This window comes from Puntigrus tetrazona, chromosome 21 (genome assembly GCF_018831695.1).
Source record: "Puntigrus tetrazona isolate hp1 chromosome 21, ASM1883169v1, whole genome shotgun sequence".
In the NCBI taxonomy this organism is placed as follows: domain Eukaryota; kingdom Metazoa; phylum Chordata; class Actinopteri; order Cypriniformes; family Cyprinidae; genus Puntigrus; species Puntigrus tetrazona.
The window spans coordinates 18,666,168-18,684,778 of record NC_056719.1 but is presented as its reverse complement, the minus strand read 5'-3'; the positions used below and the strand labels follow the sequence as shown (position 1 = coordinate 18,684,778).

At 41.3% G+C, this 18,611-nt stretch overlaps 1 protein-coding gene across 2 annotated transcripts; it reads right to left on the bottom strand.

Annotated features, from left to right (window-relative positions):
- Positions 1–6,270: 6,270 nt before the first annotated feature.
- On the bottom strand, positions 6,271–11,741 carry LOC122326232 (pituitary homeobox 1-like). 2 transcript variants are annotated; one of them, XM_043220955.1, is made up of 4 exons: positions 11,626–11,741; positions 9,373–9,726; positions 8,578–8,780; positions 6,271–7,579 (listed from the first exon to the last, which is right to left on the bottom strand). In XM_043220955.1, exons 2-4 carry the CDS (start codon positions 9,473–9,475, stop codon positions 7,043–7,045), a joined length of 843 nt encoding a protein of 280 aa, XP_043076890.1. In that variant the 5' UTR covers positions 9,476–9,726; positions 11,626–11,741; the 3' UTR covers positions 6,271–7,042. The 2 variants fall into 2 exon arrangements, with proteins under 2 accessions (XP_043076890.1, XP_043076891.1); XM_043220956.1 differs by having other exon boundaries at positions 8,578–8,775.
- Between the last annotated feature and the right edge of the window lie 6,870 nt (positions 11,742–18,611).

Here is an 18,611-nt window from a genome sequence, read left to right as displayed (position 1 = left end):
TGATTTCCCCTCTGAAAAGCTGCTTTAGTTGCTGGAGATCGTGGCTCACTGAGCTGCTGGTTTCTAGCAGCTGCCCGATCACTTTCAGTGCTCCCATTAGTAGTTGTACACTGCGTCTGCATGAAGTTGCTTTGTTGCGTTACCAAACGTAAATTAACTCGCTCTTTACTGAACCATCGAACGTTGTGGAAAAACAGATCTAGGTTGAGTTAGCAGTAGAAGACATTCTTTGGAACTGTAGTCTGAGCCTGGTTTCTCCCAAGGGTTTGGTTCCTTGCCGCTGTCGCCTCTGACTTGCTTCACTTTAATTATTAAATGCAAAGACAGCCTATTTTAATAATCTCAACGCAAAGTCTAACATGCATGGCGCAGGTGCACTTAGGACGTGTCCAAATCCACTTTTGCTATTTTAAAGCTCAGAATGGGTTATCCTGTTCTCTTAATAAGTAATGTGCGTGTGCAATAAACCCATCAGAGTCTCATCTCCCATTCATTTAAGAGCAGGTTGTGTTCACATCATGGCGGCTCGCTGTATACATGCCATAATTTGTTGGCTAAAAAGCGAGATTCGATCTGCTCGTGCCAGGCTAAATCTGATACACACAGTGAATGTCCATCATTACATTTTTATATGAATGTAGCCTACACAGTAATATTCTTTTACACTGTAATCCTTTTGTAATATTTTAATAATAATCTTGTCATTATACATTACTATGCTTTGACACAATCACTATTGTTAAAAGCACTTTCTAAACAAAAGTGATTGATTGATTGATTGATTGATTGATTGATTGATTGATTATAATCTGGCATTGCTTGTAAGAATAGTGTTTCTGGTCCGCTGCTGCAAGTCAAATGTTGTGGTGTTTGGCGACAAGCCAGAGCGGTCAAATATCTGTGAATCAAGATAACAAGGTCTACATCGTGTCCTTCCATTTAAATTAATTTTATGGGTTAAGTTTCAATCCTAACCACTCTGGTGTCTCTCTCTGGCCGCCTGTGTGATAAATAAGCTGTGCCTCTGTGGTTCAGGTCCTCAGATAACATACTGGCTTCATCCCCGGAGTGTCCATGTATTTACAGGGAGCACTGCACAGGTCACCGAGGGTCTGCCGTGCCTCGGTCAAGAGACATCATGAAGAAACGCTGATATTTACCAGACTGGAAACGGTTTCAAAACTATTTCCAAGGAATTTAGGGATCCACCAATATGCCAGGCAGATTGTAGAAACCAGAGAAATTCAGCACCACTGTACTCAAAGTGAAATTGAATAATGGACATATTTGCACAAACTCAATGTTGAATGAAATCCAGCCAAAACTTTTTTTGACCTTAAGGAAAACTTTGATTGTTAAACACAACCTAATTGACTCAATAGGTGGGTGTACTGTAATCTGGTGCTCCATCTATAGGTGTTTTTAAACGTCTTTCAATTTTGGCACACTGCACTGTCTACTGGCTTTGGAGAAAATAAAGTCTTAGAAACTAGTATTAAATGTCTGCTCTTATTTTGCTTTACAACCACACCTTACCATCTCCAGACTGATGGATTGGATGAATGTTTCTACCAAACTCTGAATAGCATGCTGCACAAATGTCTAACCAGTGGTTACCGTACCTCAGAGATGGGCAGCTCGAGATCCACTTTCTTGCAGATTTTAGGTGTGGTTCTCATCATACCGGAGCAAGCTGATCACTGTCAGGATTCCTAGAAACCTATATGAACATTTGCCTGTACAGTCAGGGTTGCAGCTAAACTCTGTAGAGCCTCGGCCCTCAAGAGCCTAAGTGGCCCACTCCTGCTTTACCTAGTTGTTGCTTCTGATCTCCTTACCTAGTGGGTCCCAAGGATGGTACATGCAGTGTGGTCCAATATGTAATCCAAGTAAGGAACCATCTGGAATAAATTACATTACTGGCCCAGGAAAAAACTTGGTATGAGTGCCTGGGAGGGATTCCTAGGGCCAAGTTCTGAAAACAAGTTGTTTTGTTGGCATAGACCCTAGAAAGTGTTGTGAAAGGCTGGCAGCATCACCTCCAAGATCTCATTGCTATATTAACTTGCTGAAAGAAGTCCACCATGGGGCCGAGCCAACTGTTTGTGCCATCGGTAATGAGTTTGAATCAACAGGACAGCCCTTCCAAACGGGCTGCACACAACAAGAGCTGGATCTTTCCCATCTGGAGCAACCTCGAGGAGACCAGACAGAGCAGTTGAGCCGTCTTAGAAGAAACCTGGATTTACCAATCGAGTGCTGAGGTAGCCCCATCCCACCAAACGAGCCGTCGTAACCCAGAACATCTGATAAATATGATAACAGATGAGCTGAACATTACGCGCTCCATAGGCGTCATTAAAACGTGCATCAGTGAGTGGTGTGGTTTCATCATGCTGGTCCCCAGAAGGACGGAGCACTTTGATTTTGGAGACTCTTCCAGCAGCCATTCTTCCTGCAGACAGGTCCTCCGGAGTCAGATCTAGGGCTGTGCTACTGCAGGAAACTCTGTAGAAGGGGATTGCATATCGCTGGCATTCCTGAGCCGGATTTCCCTGAGAGACGTGATACTCTAGAAGAAGGGTTTGGCCAGAACATGGGCCCTGGATTCCCTCCATTTCTACCTTCTGGGGAGACCCTTTGTGCTAGAGACAGACCATCAACTACAGTGACTGGAATGCATGAAAGACTCCAATCCACAAATTACAGTTTCAGTCCCTTCAGCCCTACGGATTCACTGTGAAATATTATCTTCTTTCTCAAATATTGTTAGAGGGGCCAAAGTGTGATCCCAGCTGTCTTCTGCAGATGGTTTGCCTGCTCTGCCGTTCCCCAAGTCCTTTCTTTCAATACCCCTATTTGTTTAATAAAGACATACATGAATTTAAAAGCTGTTTACTTAACTCCACGTGGCACTAGATGTTAGCTGGCGCATTGGTGCTATGACCAGCTCTCGTAGGAGATACTGTGGTTAAAAACACACATACAGATAAACCGTTGTGTCTCGGTCCGTCCACCTGAGCCCTGGACCAACAGACACCACCCATACCTCTCAAAAGACCCGAAGGACTTTTTTCAGTGTTCTTAGTCCTCATCTGTCATAATTCCAGCAATGGTATGGTTATGGCGGGAGGACGAGGAGCTGTTCGTTTGTTGTGCTTGCAGCCGAAGTGAATATGATATTATGGTATTATATACTGTATGGTTTCGTGTTAATCTATTAAATGTTAAAGAATATGAGTACCTGTGAGTGTAAACAGTCAGATGATAGAGTTGCACTTCCGGGTTTGAAGTTGTCTCCTTTGTTTTGATTATTCTAGCATATAGCCTTTATTTCCTTATTTCCTTATTTTAGCTGATGTGTAATGTTGATCCAGTGGATCCTGTCGTCTTATTCCGGTCCGGTTAACCTGCTAGTAAACGCTGTAACTAAGGAAGTCATCGCTCTCCACTGACAGCCAGGGCTGCGTTTCTCAAAAGCAAGTTTCATTAGCAATAGAGTTCAATGGAATGAAGTTCGGGCAAGCGGCACAGAGACCTCAGATATGGAGGTAGAGCAGTAACTTTTCTGGAGTTTGATGTCAGAACCTTTGACCTTTTTCTGCAGAGGCTTCTGTTGAGATTCTGAAGAATGTGTGCAACCAAACAATCACTAACACAGCATGGAAAAAATACTGCCATCAACTGTTTGCTTAGATTCAGCATGACTTATTTTGTGTTCAGATGAAAGAAACTCATACAGGATTAAAACGACCTGATTTCGTTTCGGAGAGTTTCCCTGAACTAAATGCATCCCTAAAGCCCGCTGGATTAAAGTTGTTCCTCCGTTCAGTCCTTTACTGAAGCATGTGTTCTTTAGTTTTTATTTGATCTGAATCGTCTTGTAGTGCGTCTCCTATCTGGGTCTCAATTTAATTGTTCATCATCGACTACTGTGGCAAAAATCAATCAGTTTTTATAATATTCATTTCAGTGATTCATATTTGTAAATATTATCAACATATGTGTTTTAAACAAGGAACTCCTTCACGTTATTTTTGTAAATATTTACCTACCAATGTTAATCACACAAACTAATTTAACTGCAGTGTGCGCTTTGTTTTAAAGTGTCTTTGTTCAACATGTTTTATTCGTGTGGTCTTAGCAGAACCTTTATTAGAAACTAATTACATGCAGTAACCCTAAATTTAAGCCTATAGTAAATGCATCTTATTAATATCACTCAGTGCTAGAATTTATAATTACACTGTAACGAGTACACCTAAAAATAAAGTGTAACCAAAAAAAGTATTTATTTATTTGTATTGTTTTTATTTGGCTAATACAATTGTTTTTTATTAGTTTTATTTCTCATTTCTTACAAACGCTCGCAAGAACGCCGTCTTTATTTTAATCTCTATATAATATTTTATATTTACTGTAGATCCAGTTAAAAGCCCGGAACGGAATTTCATCCGATGTTCTCCTTCTCCAAATTCAGTTTTTTCCCCTAAAAAAGAAAAAGTGTAATGAAGTCTGAACAATCTTCGTAGATTCTTTGGCCGCCTGCAGAAGAGAAGAAGCGTCTCTGAATGAAGAGAGAAGATCTGAGCAGAAGGTTAATGATTCCCGTGGACTCGAGGTGTGGGACTCTATAAAAGTCTTTATTCTTCTCTATTTGATGTTTTGGGGCTGATCGGAAGCCTCGCTTAAATTCGCTCTTTTTTGTTTCTTTTATTTTTGCTTTAACTGATGCGCGCTTTTTTTTATTTCGTTTCAGACTTCAGCTGCCTTTTTTAGTCCCTGGATGTATGTGCTCTTTCTCTCTGAACTTCTGATCTTTCGGGTTATTATTAATCTCTGATGTTCTCGTGAAGTATTCCGTGTTTTTTCGCTTCATGTCTCTTCAGTCGATGTTATAGTTCTTCTGTTTTATCTTTCTTTGCCGAACAACCTTTGTGTTTGTCGTGACAGAATTATTACACAATATTACTCGCATTACAAAGTGCAACGTACTTTATAACATACGAACTCTTTTGATGTTTACACCGATGGATTATGATTAAACACACAAATCATTTCAAAGTTAAGTGCGATTTCAGGGAAAATGTTGTCTTTTCATTGTAATACCAGAACCGACTGAGAGAGAAATAGAGACAACCAAAGAAAAAAAAGAGTTCTCCGAGTAATAATAGTCTAATGATTTAATAATATGAACCGAGTTTCAGAGAGTATGAAGTGAAGTAAAAACTGTTTGACCTGATCTGAATGATATTATCTTCATTGTGACCCGGATGAGCCCGATTCAGCGTTATTCAATTTAAAAAAATAAATGCGCCAATAATTAAATGTTGCGCTGTTACCCGATAAAACTAATAATTCAGATGGTTTTGTTTTAATATTATAGATATGTATATATATTATAATACGCGGCTGTAAAGTCAGTGTATTGTATGCAGTCTGTAAGTGTCTCTCTGTTCTTGTTGGTCTAGATATGCTTGAATTAAACGATCTGCACGTCTCCTGAATCCAGCTCTGGTTTATTCTGAACACACTGCCCTCTGAAATAAAACAATAGATCTAATTAATGTTCTGCTCTTTCGGTCGTAGCTTTAGCTGAAGGAGATAGGAGAAGCAAAGCATGTGTTTCTTAAGAGAGCGATGAAGATCGATGAAGAATTAGTCCTTAAACTTCTTGAAGTGACGCGCTTTGTCTTCTTATCATTAGAGATTATAAAACCAGGCACTGATCGATCAGAGGAGGACAAAAACATCGTTTAACATTGTCGGTATATTTTGTGCTTTATTCGTAGAATTCGTGGCGCTATTCTACTCAGATCTGAAATTAAAACCCCGGCGATCTGACTAGAATTAACAGAATTAACCGAATAATAATTTTTTGTCGTTATCTGAAACTCGAAGTGCTTTTTTTTTAAATGTCGTTTCTCCTCAAGGCGCGCGTGTGTGTGTGTGTGTGTGTGTGTGTGTGTGTGTGTGTGTGTGTGTGTGTGTGTGTGTGTGTGTGTGTGTGTGTGTGGAACGAGTCGGGCTCAGCTCGGACTCAACGCGTTATTTCTCGCGGGCCGTGTCGTGTTCTCTTCGGGGATGTGTTTGACTCGGTCTCTTAGTCCACGGCTCTCTCTCTCTCTCACGACCTTCCAGGAAACCAAAGGCGTTTTTATCAGAGGAACGGATGAAAACCTCAGCCTTCTCTTCGGATCACACCCGTGCAGATAAAACAGACACTTCATGTGATAAGAGAGATTTTAAAGTTTGCTTTTCTGTCTTTTATCCTAAAGGTGTATTTGGGTGTAATTGCGTGCTTTGGGGATCGTTTATAACGAAGAAACGTTAAGAACGGAAGGATTGAGGGCGCGTTTAGACACACGTCGATGTCAAGTGAAATTTATGGAAAGAGAAAAAGCAAGCATTGAAATGAATCTCGACGAACAGGGAAGAAACCCGTCGGATATGATCGAAAGACGTCTTGCTGCTCGTGTAAACTAGAAACGAGTTTGTTTTTTTTTCAGCCCGCGCCGATTTATCCAGTCCTTAGGAATTCTTTCTTTCGAGGTTTATTCAAACATGATCAGAAACAAGCACAAGTTCAATCAACAGGGGTACAACATAAAGTTATAGCTTTGTTATTTAGTCTACACATTCATATATTTTTGTTTTTACAAAACACGTTTTTCACTCGAAGTAAGCATGCGTTAAATCTATGGACACAAGGAAAGAAGGGACGAGAAGCTCCGCGACACTGAATACAAGAGAACGCGACGCACGAACACGACCCGAATCACGCGACACGACACGACACGACACGCCGCGCTCCGACAGAGCGCCCTTCCCGCGCCGCGTCGCCGCCGACTCTCGCTCCACGTTTATATTTATGTACAATGTATGAGTTTAAGTTGTCTTCAAAACGTTGGAATCCAAGTAATGGATTGAAATCGCTGTGCAGGTTTAGGGAAACGCAGACGATCCGCATATTCCACAAACAAATGCCGGTCGCACCGAATCCAGCACGGCTGTCGTTTCTCCGGGGCTCCGGTTTAATTCGTCAGCTGTTGTACTGACACGCGTTTAGACTCGACCCGGGGCTCTGCAGGGCGCTATATCCAAAAGACGGGTGCTGCTTGGACTTCAGTCTTAAGGAGTTGCAAGTGTCCCTGTAGACGCTGTAAGGGGACCCGGGGCGCCCGTAGGGACACGTCGACGAGCTCATCGCCGGGTTGATCGCCGAGCTCCCGATTCCGTTCAGGTTACCGATGTTGTTCAGGCCGGCGGTCGGCATGCCCGGCACGGCCGAGTGACCCATCCCGGACGCCATACTCATGGAGGAGATGGAGGTCGGGGCCGAGAACACGGACTGGGACGTGAGGGGACTCATGGAGTTGAAGAAGGTGAAGTTCTTGGTGGACAGCGGGGCCGGGCCCAGGCCCTTGTTGGTCCAGTTGTTGTAGGTGTAGGCGGGGTACACGTCCTCGTAGGGCTGCATCAGGCCGCTGAACTGAGGAAGGTAGCTGTTCTTGCACAGGTCCATCTGCTGGTTCCGCTCCCTCTTTCTCCACTTCGCCCTTCGGTTCTTGAACCAGACCTACGACAAAAACACGCGCTGTTCACTCGACATCTACAAACCGGGGACTAGTAGACAGACGCGGATTATTTCTGTAGCAGTTTTGCTGCAAAATATTTCATATTCACAAAGAGATTACAATCAGCTCGTCGCGTATAGAAATAGATGTTTAGAAATAAACGCAAATAGATATTTTTTCATAAGCGGCTACAATAAAGGCGGCCATTGTTTGGCTCGAAAATAACATTCTTCTTTTAGCGCCAAAAATATTAGAATATTAAGATCATGAAGATGTTAGAATTATTTTTCGTTCTTTGCGATTAGTAACCTCATCGCATTTGATTCTCCGAATCTTCCCGTTTTTTCAAGTAGTCCTGTGTCCTGTCATAACAAAGCATTCATCAATGAGATGCAGATTTATCCAGCTTTTATAAGAATAATAAATCTCCATTCCGGGTTTGAGAACGAATCAAGACGCGCAATGCATGCATCTGTCTATGGATTTAATTCACGGTAAAGACAGTCCTTCAGCGAACGTTTAATTCATGAGAAACAGAGTGTTTTTTGAATGTTTTTGAAACGCGTTTAAACGTTTGGCTTGAAAGAAAATATTTCTCAAAATTGCGGCGGAGATTTTCAAACTTAAAAAAAACAATCCTGAGTCTAATTAAAAATGTTAATTACAGGATACGAACAAATATAAAAAAATTCAACCCTTTTTTTTTTTTTTTTTTTAGAAATGATAAAACGTCGTGCATCTGGCGGGTTGATCCGCATCATCCTGTAAATGTTCCCAGAAAGTAAGAACACGATCTTCCTAAAAACGCATCGAAGGTCATTCTGTAGCTGAAACCTTATAAGAGCACTTTATTTTAAAGCGTACTAGTCGCACGCGTTACTTACTTACTATTATAACCAGAAGAGCTTACACGTGACTACCTAAACCCTAACCTCGCTCCCGAGCGGTTAACTAGCAGCCAGTAATCTGAAGTGAGTGAGTGTTCTCGGGGTTCTCGTACCCGGACGCGGGCCTCGGTGAGGTTGGTCCAGACGGCGATCTCCTCTCTGGTGCTCATGTCCGGGTAGCGGTTCCTCTGGAAGGTCGCCTCGAGCTCCTGAAGCTGCTGGCTCGTGAAGTGAGTCCTCTGTCGTCTTTGTTTCTTTTTCTTGGACTCGTCGGCGTTTCCGTCGTCGCTTCTCTGCTCCACAGACCTCTCCTTTTCTGGGGAGAATAGTTTCGAGGTGATATGTGCTCAATCCCGATCCATACACACGGGCTCTTCAAACACGTCTCATTAAAATACGCCTCTCTGCACCTAAACACCCGAGATGTTAAAGGCCTGTCCCGTGGAAGGAGCTCAGGCCTAGTCTGGAACTCTTTCATGTAAAGCTGATAAACGCGCGTTCAGGTCTAAGTTTAGAGAGGACTGTGGGATCAAAACATGGGCTTTATCCAGCGCTCAAAATGTTCGCTTTAGAAAGCACCAAACGAGTTAATAATACACACTAAACCTGAATGTTTTTGCAAAGCAGCAAGCTTTCAGACTGAGACGAGCTCTACAAAATCAGGCCGAAAAAACAGCTAAACGAATAAAGACATCATATTTACAAAAATACTGCACATGATGACATGCTTTTTGTACAAATAGGCTTGCATTGTATATATATATATATATATATATATATATATATATATATATATATATGTGTGTGTGTGTGCGCGCATGTATGCATATAGGTATAGGTATATATACACACACACACACACACACAGTTTAATGTGGTGTGTGTTCTCGTATGAAGGCAGTGTTTACCTGCTGTCTCATTGTCTGAGGAGTCGCTGCTCGAGTTCTCCAGTGTTTCTCTGGTGCTGCTGCTCCTCGGCAGATGAAAAGATGAGGCCATGTCCAGATTCATTCCAGCTTTAGAACAATCATGCGTGTCCCAGGAGCTCTCCCAGCGCTGGAGTCTCTTCTGATCAGGCTCTTCTTCTCTAAAGAAGCCGGCGGTCTCTCACGATATCGTCGTTCAGACTCGATCTGTTCCTGAAGAGAGCGGAGGTGCAGCAGTCTCTCTCTCTCTGTGTCTCTCTCTCTCTCTCTCTCTCTCAGTCCCTCCCACAGGCTCTTCTTCCTCGAGCTTTCCTTCAACAACCTTCAGTCGAGTTTCTGTGAGAGTCAGAGAAACAAAAAAAACAATTCGTTTTCTCAGACGCGCGCAGAACTGCTTCTAATGAAGATTAAGCTCGTAATTAAATGAAGAAGAAGAAGAAGAAGAAGAAGGTGGAGGTGGTTCTTCTCCCTGAGCCTCCTCTGAACACCTTTTACTAAAACAGAGCACTTTCGGCTGAAGCTGCTGTTTGGAAACATAACGTAAAATGTCTAACAATGAGAAATAGAATTTTTCATGTAATAAAAATAAATAAGTTTATTGTGTGAGGTTCTGATCCGGGTTCTTCGGCTCAGTGTCTGCTGCTGGATGAAGAGAAACAACGACCTTTCTATGTGTTTAAGACAGACTCAGACTCAGATATTAATCACACAATTAATCCCGCACTTTTCGTATTAAAAATATATAAATATATACAAATATAAAAATATAACGTATTTTTATTTTAGAAACAAAGAATCCGAAGCTTTATGTTTTTATTGTCGTGGCTTTAAAAAAAACATCATGGCCGTATTTATAGAAAACACTTTCCCTTTCGCCTCATCTTCTGACCTGATGTTCATGAATACATCATCATCATCATCATCATCATCATCATCATCATCATCATCATCATCATCATCGTTATTATATTTTACGGATCTGATGTCTTTTCTTTCCAAACATTTAACAGAAATATCTGCGCGCTTTTTCTTGAACGGAGCAGATCTTACTTTCATTCTGTTTTCATCTCTTTCATCAGTAAACTATACATATATACATTTAAATATTCTTCCCAGTAAATATAATAAATATAATAAAACAGCACCATCGACAGAGACCTGGAGGTTTGTTTGTTAGTCAGAGATGAACCGTGTTCATAAATGCGACAGAAACCATGCTTTCATCTTCAGAATTATTGTAGAAATGCGATGAAAACGGCATGATGTAAAAATAAAAATAATAGTTTCACTCTTTGTTTTCTGTTTGGATCCTGAGAAACATCGCCTCGGGATGACGAGCTAATACTTTACTTATTTTAGATAGATTGTTATATATTTTAGATATAATTTTCTGATTCATTTCTTTTCTGCACAGCATCCCTGAATTACAAACTACAGCAAAATAAAGACATGAAAAAACATTAAAGCACGTAATTAATTCTCTCTTAATGAAGGTTTAAATTAATCCTCAAATACAGACAGGTCTGAAATATTTATAACCTAAAACACACGGACATCCGAAAAACAATACATAATAATAATAATAATAATAATAATAATAATACATCGATAATCACAATACAATAATAATAATAATAATAATAATAGTAATAATAATAATAATAGTAATAATAATAATAGTAATGTAAATATTTCAAGGAAACCCGTGCCCCGAAAAAATAACTAATAATAAAATCAATACCAATGAAGTGGTTTTATTCTAGTCCTAAATAGAACTGAATAACCGAATCAATCTAAATACATTTATTTCTATGAACAGAACTCGTGTAGAAGGTTTTAAAGAAGTGTGTGAATTATTCTTGATGTGAGGAGCTGAGGCCTCTTATCATTTTTTTACTTTGTTAGAAATAATTACAGGCTCCTACAAAATTAATACTAATAACAGCTTACATTTATTTCTCCACAAAGCTGTAATTATTATTATTATTATTATTATTATTATTATTATTATTATTATTAGAGACGCATGACAACGGAGTAATAAGTATTTATTTACAGCGATATGAAAACACGCGTGAATTTAACAGAGCTAGATCAGAAAGAAACCCTCGTGAGGTTTAACACGAAAGACAGTGTGACCCCGTGATGTCTTGATCAAATGATCTGCTCGACATCCGGTCTCCAGGTGAAGCTACAGGTAGAATCTTCTGGAAACAGGCTTTAAAAGCGACTCACGTGACTTCCTCTGAAAGGCTGCTCGCGTCCTTTTCTCGAGTGTTAAATACTGTCCGTGCTTTAAAAGCTCGTCGCTCCTCGCTCGTGTGTCTCTGAGGCTGAAGACGCGCGGCGCGGGCTCTATCGGGCGCGTGACGTCACGTCCCCGGCGCGTGACGTCACGCGCGCGCGCGCTCACACGAGGCTTCAGTGTGTGTGTGTGTGTGTGTGTGTGTGTGTGTGTGTGTGTGTGTGTGTGTGGTCACTTGCTATAACACTGTATCATACCAGCTTTTTATTTGGGTAGTTTATTTACTCCGTTTCTGTTGCTATCCTTCTTTAAAACTCGATCTTTTGTGACGCGTTATGATCCCGGGCTTTATGGTTATGTTTATGAGCATCTTTGTGTATTATTTACGTAAAAGACCACCGAAAACCCGAATGAATTAATGAATACACGAATACACACCAGTCGCGTGAAACAAGACATGTTCATATATAAAATATCACATTGATAACATTATTAAATAAAATAACGAATTAAAACGATAACTTTATTAATAACTGGTGTATGTTTATTTCACGGATAAAATATATTCAACAGTAAAACAGCTTAGAATAACAGTCATTATATTATAGTTTATGGTCGCTATGCAGAGGTCAGATTCTCAGAATCACACACTTCTGATCTCTGAGCTGTTTTATGATTCAACAATAAACTGACTTTCAGGACGGCGCTTCTGAAAAAGTCAAAATGAATTAAATGGATCTATAATAGGTTTCTAATATTTAGCGCTGTTTTGGGATCTCTCTACAGCTTTCATTAAACAGGAAAGATAAGAATTCACTTTAAAGAAGCTTCTTGATCATTTAGGGATTCACTAAAAATACAAATGAAATAAAAGGCAGTGTGTGTGTGTGTGTGTGATCAGGTCGAGCTGAGGATTGTGGAAATAAACGCATTTCTTTCTTGTTCTTTTAATGAAGCTGTCTGCTCGTTTATTTGCTGAGATTACTGTCTGAGTGAGATCTCCAGGAATATCTTCTGGACCTGATCTCTTTATACTCTACGATTATTCTTATACTTTAGAAAATGCACTCAGTTCTGCTTTCGGCTAATCTCTGATTCGTTTGCTAATATCGTTCAGTGTAGTGTGCTTTAAGTTCAAACAAAGTCACGACAGAAAACGCTGTATAAAGTAAGGAATCATTAATAAGGCCGATGAATTATTGAAGCGCGCGCCCGCGGAGCATAACACCTCCAGACAGATCTTCAGAGAACATTAGTATAAATAACACGAGCCTGCTGCACTTCAACTGTGTTTCAATGCGTTTATTTGTTATTTCAAAATTATTATGAGATATCCATTCAAGCGTCATTTAGCAAGAACTGGTAAAGAATACTTGAGCCATTGATACGCAGTAACTGGAGAGAGTGTGTGTGTGTGTGTGTGTGTGTGTGTGTGTGTGTGTGTGTGTGTGTGTGTGTGTGTGTGTGTGTGTGTGTGTGTGTGTGTGTGTGTGTGTGTGTGTGTGTGTGTGTGTGTGTGTGTGTGTGTGTGTGTGTGTGTGTGTGTGTGTGTGTGTGTGTGTGTGTGTGTGACAGAGAGAGAGAGAATGTTGGTCTTCAGGGATCCTCTAATGACTGTTTAATATCGCGACGCTTCCTCTCAGCTTCGGAGAAATGTGTCGTAATTAGTGTTAACGAGCGGCTCTTTCTGCTGCTGCTGGTGTCTGTGTAGAGAGTATAGAGCTGAGTTTCTGTTTCTTGGTGGTGCATCTGATCCTCGATCAGTGGATGCATGCAGTGCGTGTCATATACAGCACCATGTGAGTCAGCTTCGGCTTAAAGGACTACTTCAAATACTAAACAGTGCCTTCTGTAGATAAAAGCTCAATAAAGGGGTCATTTTTATCCCTAGGTTTGTCATATATATTTGAAAAAATGAAATAAATCTGTAATGAGTTTATGACCTTTCGTTCAAGCAAATAGACATTTTATTAAACTAAATAACGGTTTTTACCAAATGAATGTAATTAGAGATAAACAGCCTACCTTTTTGTTATGCAGCTTCAGGGTTAGGTTTTTCTACTTGGCTAATTGAAAACTGTCAAGCATCTTTATACAGGTCCGTCTGTGAAGGCAGGTCCAGGGAGATATATAGTATAGCGCCTTCAGGAAACAGCTTTGTGATTCATACCAGGGTGTTTTTATGGAAAATCCAGGAGGCCTCTCTTCCTGCAGCTTGTGTGTGACAGGCCGTAACTCCTGAAGGTCCTCAAACGGGTCCTGGTCCTCCTGCGGCTTTTACCCGTCTCTCTGAGTGATATAATGAGACGACATTGGTCCGGTTCAAAGGGACACATTTTGCTGAATGGTCAGAGAGAAAATGGTGTCACTTGATAATAATGAAATGAAATGATACGAAATTCTCACGAAACAATACAAGACACCCTCGTTAAATAAACAAGGAGCAGCTTACAGTGTTTTTGTCCGACATCTTTATTTAACAGCTGCTTTAAATCATTATTCGTCCACACAATCTGAGAACCCTAACTAGAGATCTCCTCTTCATCAGTGGTTTGAGACGTCCAGCTTCATTAGGATTTGATTTGAGCTCTAATCCTGAAACTTCATGCGGTAGTGTTTCTGCTCCAGACCTGAAGGATTTCTGGATGCGTGTCGTTGAGGAGAGCGTCCTGTTGCTGTAATAAACACTTTTCTTCAGAATTAATAATATCCTCAGCTGATGATTGGCAGTGATCACAGAAACACCGCTGGACGAGAAGTGAATAATGACCCTTTGAGTTCAGCTGGCACCCAATCATTATTTTCCCGCTCATGCCACTAAACCTAAATCTATGCTGTAAAAAGTGCTATAGAACCAAAGCTGGCACGACTCCTCAAAATGCTATGAAATATTATTATTACGTTAGAAAGCTAAACCTTTCGCAGGGTATAAAATATTTGGTAATTTTGGGGTTTTTTTTTACCCTGTAAAACTTGTGGTGTTTCCAGTCAAAAATAATCAGCCTTCAAAAATGTTATCTAGAAACTGAGGAGAATAAGATTAATGAGGCATTCAACCAATCAGTTCCAAAAAGAAATACACAACCTGCGCTAATTGAAAGAAAACAAGCTAGTAATAACATAAAGATAGATTTACAAGCAGTTTTTTTCAAAGGCTGGTCATTTCTGACTAGGAACCCCAAATTAGGTGAAGGACGTTCAGCAGCTCGAGGGTTAAGAACCAGTCTCTCTGAGTTGGTTCAGTAACGTGTTTTTGATCACAAAGCATCGTCACAACCATCGGTTCGACATTTCCTGCTACGAGCCGCACACTATTCTGAAAGACCAGCGTTATGCGGATTAGACCTGGACCATCTGCTGGACGAGACCAGGCCTAGAAAACTTAACGAGAAGACTTTACGAGTGATAAAGTCACATAAGCGAGGGACTTTGGGAAGTTGTTTTAGACGGTTGTGTAGATTATGTTTTGTCTTCAGCTAATCTTAAGACAGGTCAATGTTTTTCTCCATGAGGACTTCCCAGCAGCTTCACTCCCATCTAGTGTTGTACCAGAGGAGAAACTATCATATATACTGTCGTTTTATAGAGTAGAGGTTGGTGTTGACGGAAGTACATTAATCAACAAGAAAATGGCAAACACTTTCCTTGAGGTCTTTGTTTTACCATCAAGAGCCGTAAAAACATAAAGCCCCGTGATTTCTTCAGATGGACGTGGTTGAGTGTAATGTCAGCTACATTAATAGGTTGTGCAAGATATTTCTCACACAAAGGCCTTTAGTCCTCAGTAACTGTCTTTTGTACTGCTTGTGTCTTGAGGTTCTGTTTTGACAGGGCTTGATGAGGAAAAACATCATCCGTGGGAGTTCAGCATTTTTACGCCATCGCCGCTCTCGGTATTCTGGGCTCTTTATGTGTCCTGACAATAAGATTTATCGAGCAAACATCGCCGTTGTGAAAAATACATATTTAAACTATTTTTCGGACAAACAAAGAGACAAAGTAAACGCAGGGTGATGTCAGAGCGCTGGGCGTAGAGGAGTGTGAGGACACACACCGGAGCCGTCGTAGTCTCGCTCCACGGCTTCTGAATGAGAGCAAGGTGAGGTCTTTGAGGAGTCCTCGCATGAGAAAAACACACTGACAGAGACAAAACGCTGAGAAGATGATTAAAAAGCTGTTAGGGCGTGTGCTAAAGACAGAGAGAGAGAGGAAAAAAACTGAACAAATCTAGAAAAGAGGACTCACTTTTCAAAATAAACAATCAGAAACATGCTTTTTCCTGATTTGAGCTCCTGATGTCCTCGGAGTACACTCTTCTTCACAGCGACGCCACAGAAGAACCATTCAGTCAAACACTCGTTAAAGAACCGTCTCTTTCTTACCTAGTTATTTTATATTTTATACAGTATTGCATTTTGTCGTTTGTTGTTGTTTGGTGGGGAATCAGCTGGACGCAAAACCTGATGAGACTGAGATTTGGTAATAACGAAGAAGACTGGGCTCTAAACAGTTTGTCGTCCCCTACAGTTTAATCTTTGCCAAAAACGACGAATGAAACAATGAGCTGCTGATTTACATTTTCTGTACGTCCAGGCTGTGCATTCCAGCCACTCCGGGGTGAAATCCGTCCAGAAACGCACGTCTGTCTCGAACACAATTTACTGCCAGGCCTAGGAATTCAACATGCTCCAGATCTGGGAAAAGCCCTCTCAAGCGCCACAACCCTGGCTTTTTTATCTAGATGGTCAGATAAAATGCTATCTGCCCCCATAAAGCTGTTCGTGGCGGTCTTTAGCAGGAGGCACTTCAATGTCACTGCGGCCGGGCCTCTGATAAAGTTCAAGCCAAACACAGGCTAATTTAGAAGGCCAATAAAAGTCTGCCGAAACGCGGTACCTGGGAACGATCTGAACTCTTCTACGGGCATCCATGTGAATGAATGGCATGAACTCTGGCTATCCTCAGTGGGAATGGAAAGTGATGGTTCTCGGCCGAGCGAGACGGGGCAATCGAAGAAGCTCTGCTTTCATGCACATCTCCGCCGCTCGAACACAGAGCGCTTCGGCAGAAAAGCATGCATCTCTCTGTAAGTTTCCACTCTTGAAGTGTTTGGCAGATATGACCGCGATGTTGGCTAACCATCGGCTGCTCATTTTCCTCCCGAAGACGCTGTTTTCTTAGCAGAGAAGCCCAAACACGATGGGTCTGTTTATTCGCAGAGAATACGCCTTTGTCTGGGCCTCCCAGGTAAGATAAAGGAGACAGACAGAGAGAGGGCCTTAAGACGCTCCTCTCAGGACCACCAGTGTTGCGTGTGTGTGTGTGTGTGTGTGTGGCCCTGTTTGCCTGTGTGTTTGTTGCTGGGTGTGTTTGTGTACATATGCAAACATGTGTGACTAATTCAGGCAGCAGGACTTTGTATGGGATGGTTCTGTGAGCTAGGAGGTGTAGTAACTCGATCACAGCACGTTTAGCCGGGTCTGAGCTCAAAGCTGGTGCTAAACCATCAGAGTCTGCAGGTAAGAAAAACGAGAACGAGAGCAACTTTGTTCCCCAGTTAGAGTTACCTTTGAGCAAACCTGGGTCATGGATGCTAAACTAAAACACACAGCGCTCTCTAGATTATAATATAGTTTACTAACGAGAGAAAATTCCTTCGGTGTGATTCTGGACAGCGACTCCTGAAATACATAAACATCGTCTATCTGTTCTATTGCTGCTAAAAACCATAACTCAGCCGCAAAATAAATTAGTTTCTGATGAAGCTGTTCACGGCATGACTGTATTTCTAGATCCCCATACCTGAACGTAACAACTAGCGTAGTAATAACGAGCAACAATTTAGGTGTTTATTGAGACAAAAGCCATAGCAAATAGTAAGAGTAATCCTTAAAATAATATTTAGTATGTGGTCATGCAGGTCCTCGCACAATACGGTTATGAGCTCAAAACACGTTTAGCATAGAGAATGATTTAGATTGTGATGTTTGCATCTCATAACTAGCTCCATGTGTGGCTTTTCTGGCGTAGTAAACTTGCTCTGTAGCTCACCCGGTGCAGCGCTGGAGTCTCGCAGCTACGCTATAAAATAGTTCAAAGACTTCTAGAAGCACGATAAAATGGCGTGGTTGCTTTTTTAATCTCACCTTTGCTTTGTTAACGTTATAGGATGGTTTAAGGTCGGGACTGTGTGGTTTAGTTTAAGTGGTTTAAACTTTAAATTTCTGACCTGCACCGCGGTACATGCAACAACTAACGAGTTAAAACAAGGCCAGATTATCCTTCATCCGTTTCCTTTATATCTGACTGTGCTGGACATTTGATTAAAACAGATTCAGGTTGATCTGTAAACGCTGACCAGCCGCTGGATGCTGGAAGCAGTGCAGGCGTGTTTCTCCAGCGAGAGTGGGATTTAAAATCACAGCATGACGTTCTAAGGGATTGTGCGCTTCCCGTCTCCACAAGGCATGTTCCTGTTCGAACACGACGGGGCCGGCTCACAGAGAGGTCCATCCAGAAACGGTTTGGTGAGAAGGGTGTGTGAGAACAGGCCTGCACAGAGCCTGACCTCAACCCCAGCAAACACCTCTGGAATGAACTGATTCTCCTGATCTCACTCGTCTTACTGGACCTGAACACTAAATCCCTCTGAGATCTGCTGGAAAAACGTCCTGAGGAGCAGGAGTGGACATGCAATTTCATATGAACCATTTTGCAGTTAAATATTTGAGGACGGTAATTCACACGATTTTAATCGTCTACTATAATCGTTACCAATCATCGCTGTTGGAGGTAAAGCATTACAAGTAACACAAAATCAGATTACTTTTCTAAAGGAACTAGTGAAGTAACGCATGATTTTTTTATTTAGAAGGAAATATCTGTTACTTTTTCTCCGGTTCTTTTGTTTCTCATGTACTGACTGACAGCTCCGGGGTTGCCATGTTGAGAGAAAATCATCTCACCTGCACAAAAA

Coding starts and splice junctions, on each gene's coding strand:
- LOC122326232 (XM_043220955.1), bottom strand. CDS start 9,475: ATGAATCTGGACATGGCCTCATCTTTTCATCTGCCGAGGAGCAGCAGC. Junction 8,781..9,372: donor CTCAGACAATGAGACAGCAG/GTAAACACTGCC, acceptor TATTCTCCCCAG/AAAAGGAGAGGTCTGTGGAG. Junction 7,580..8,577: donor TCACCGAGGCCCGCGTCCGG/GTACGAGAACCC, acceptor TTTTTGTCGTAG/GTCTGGTTCAAGAACCGAAG.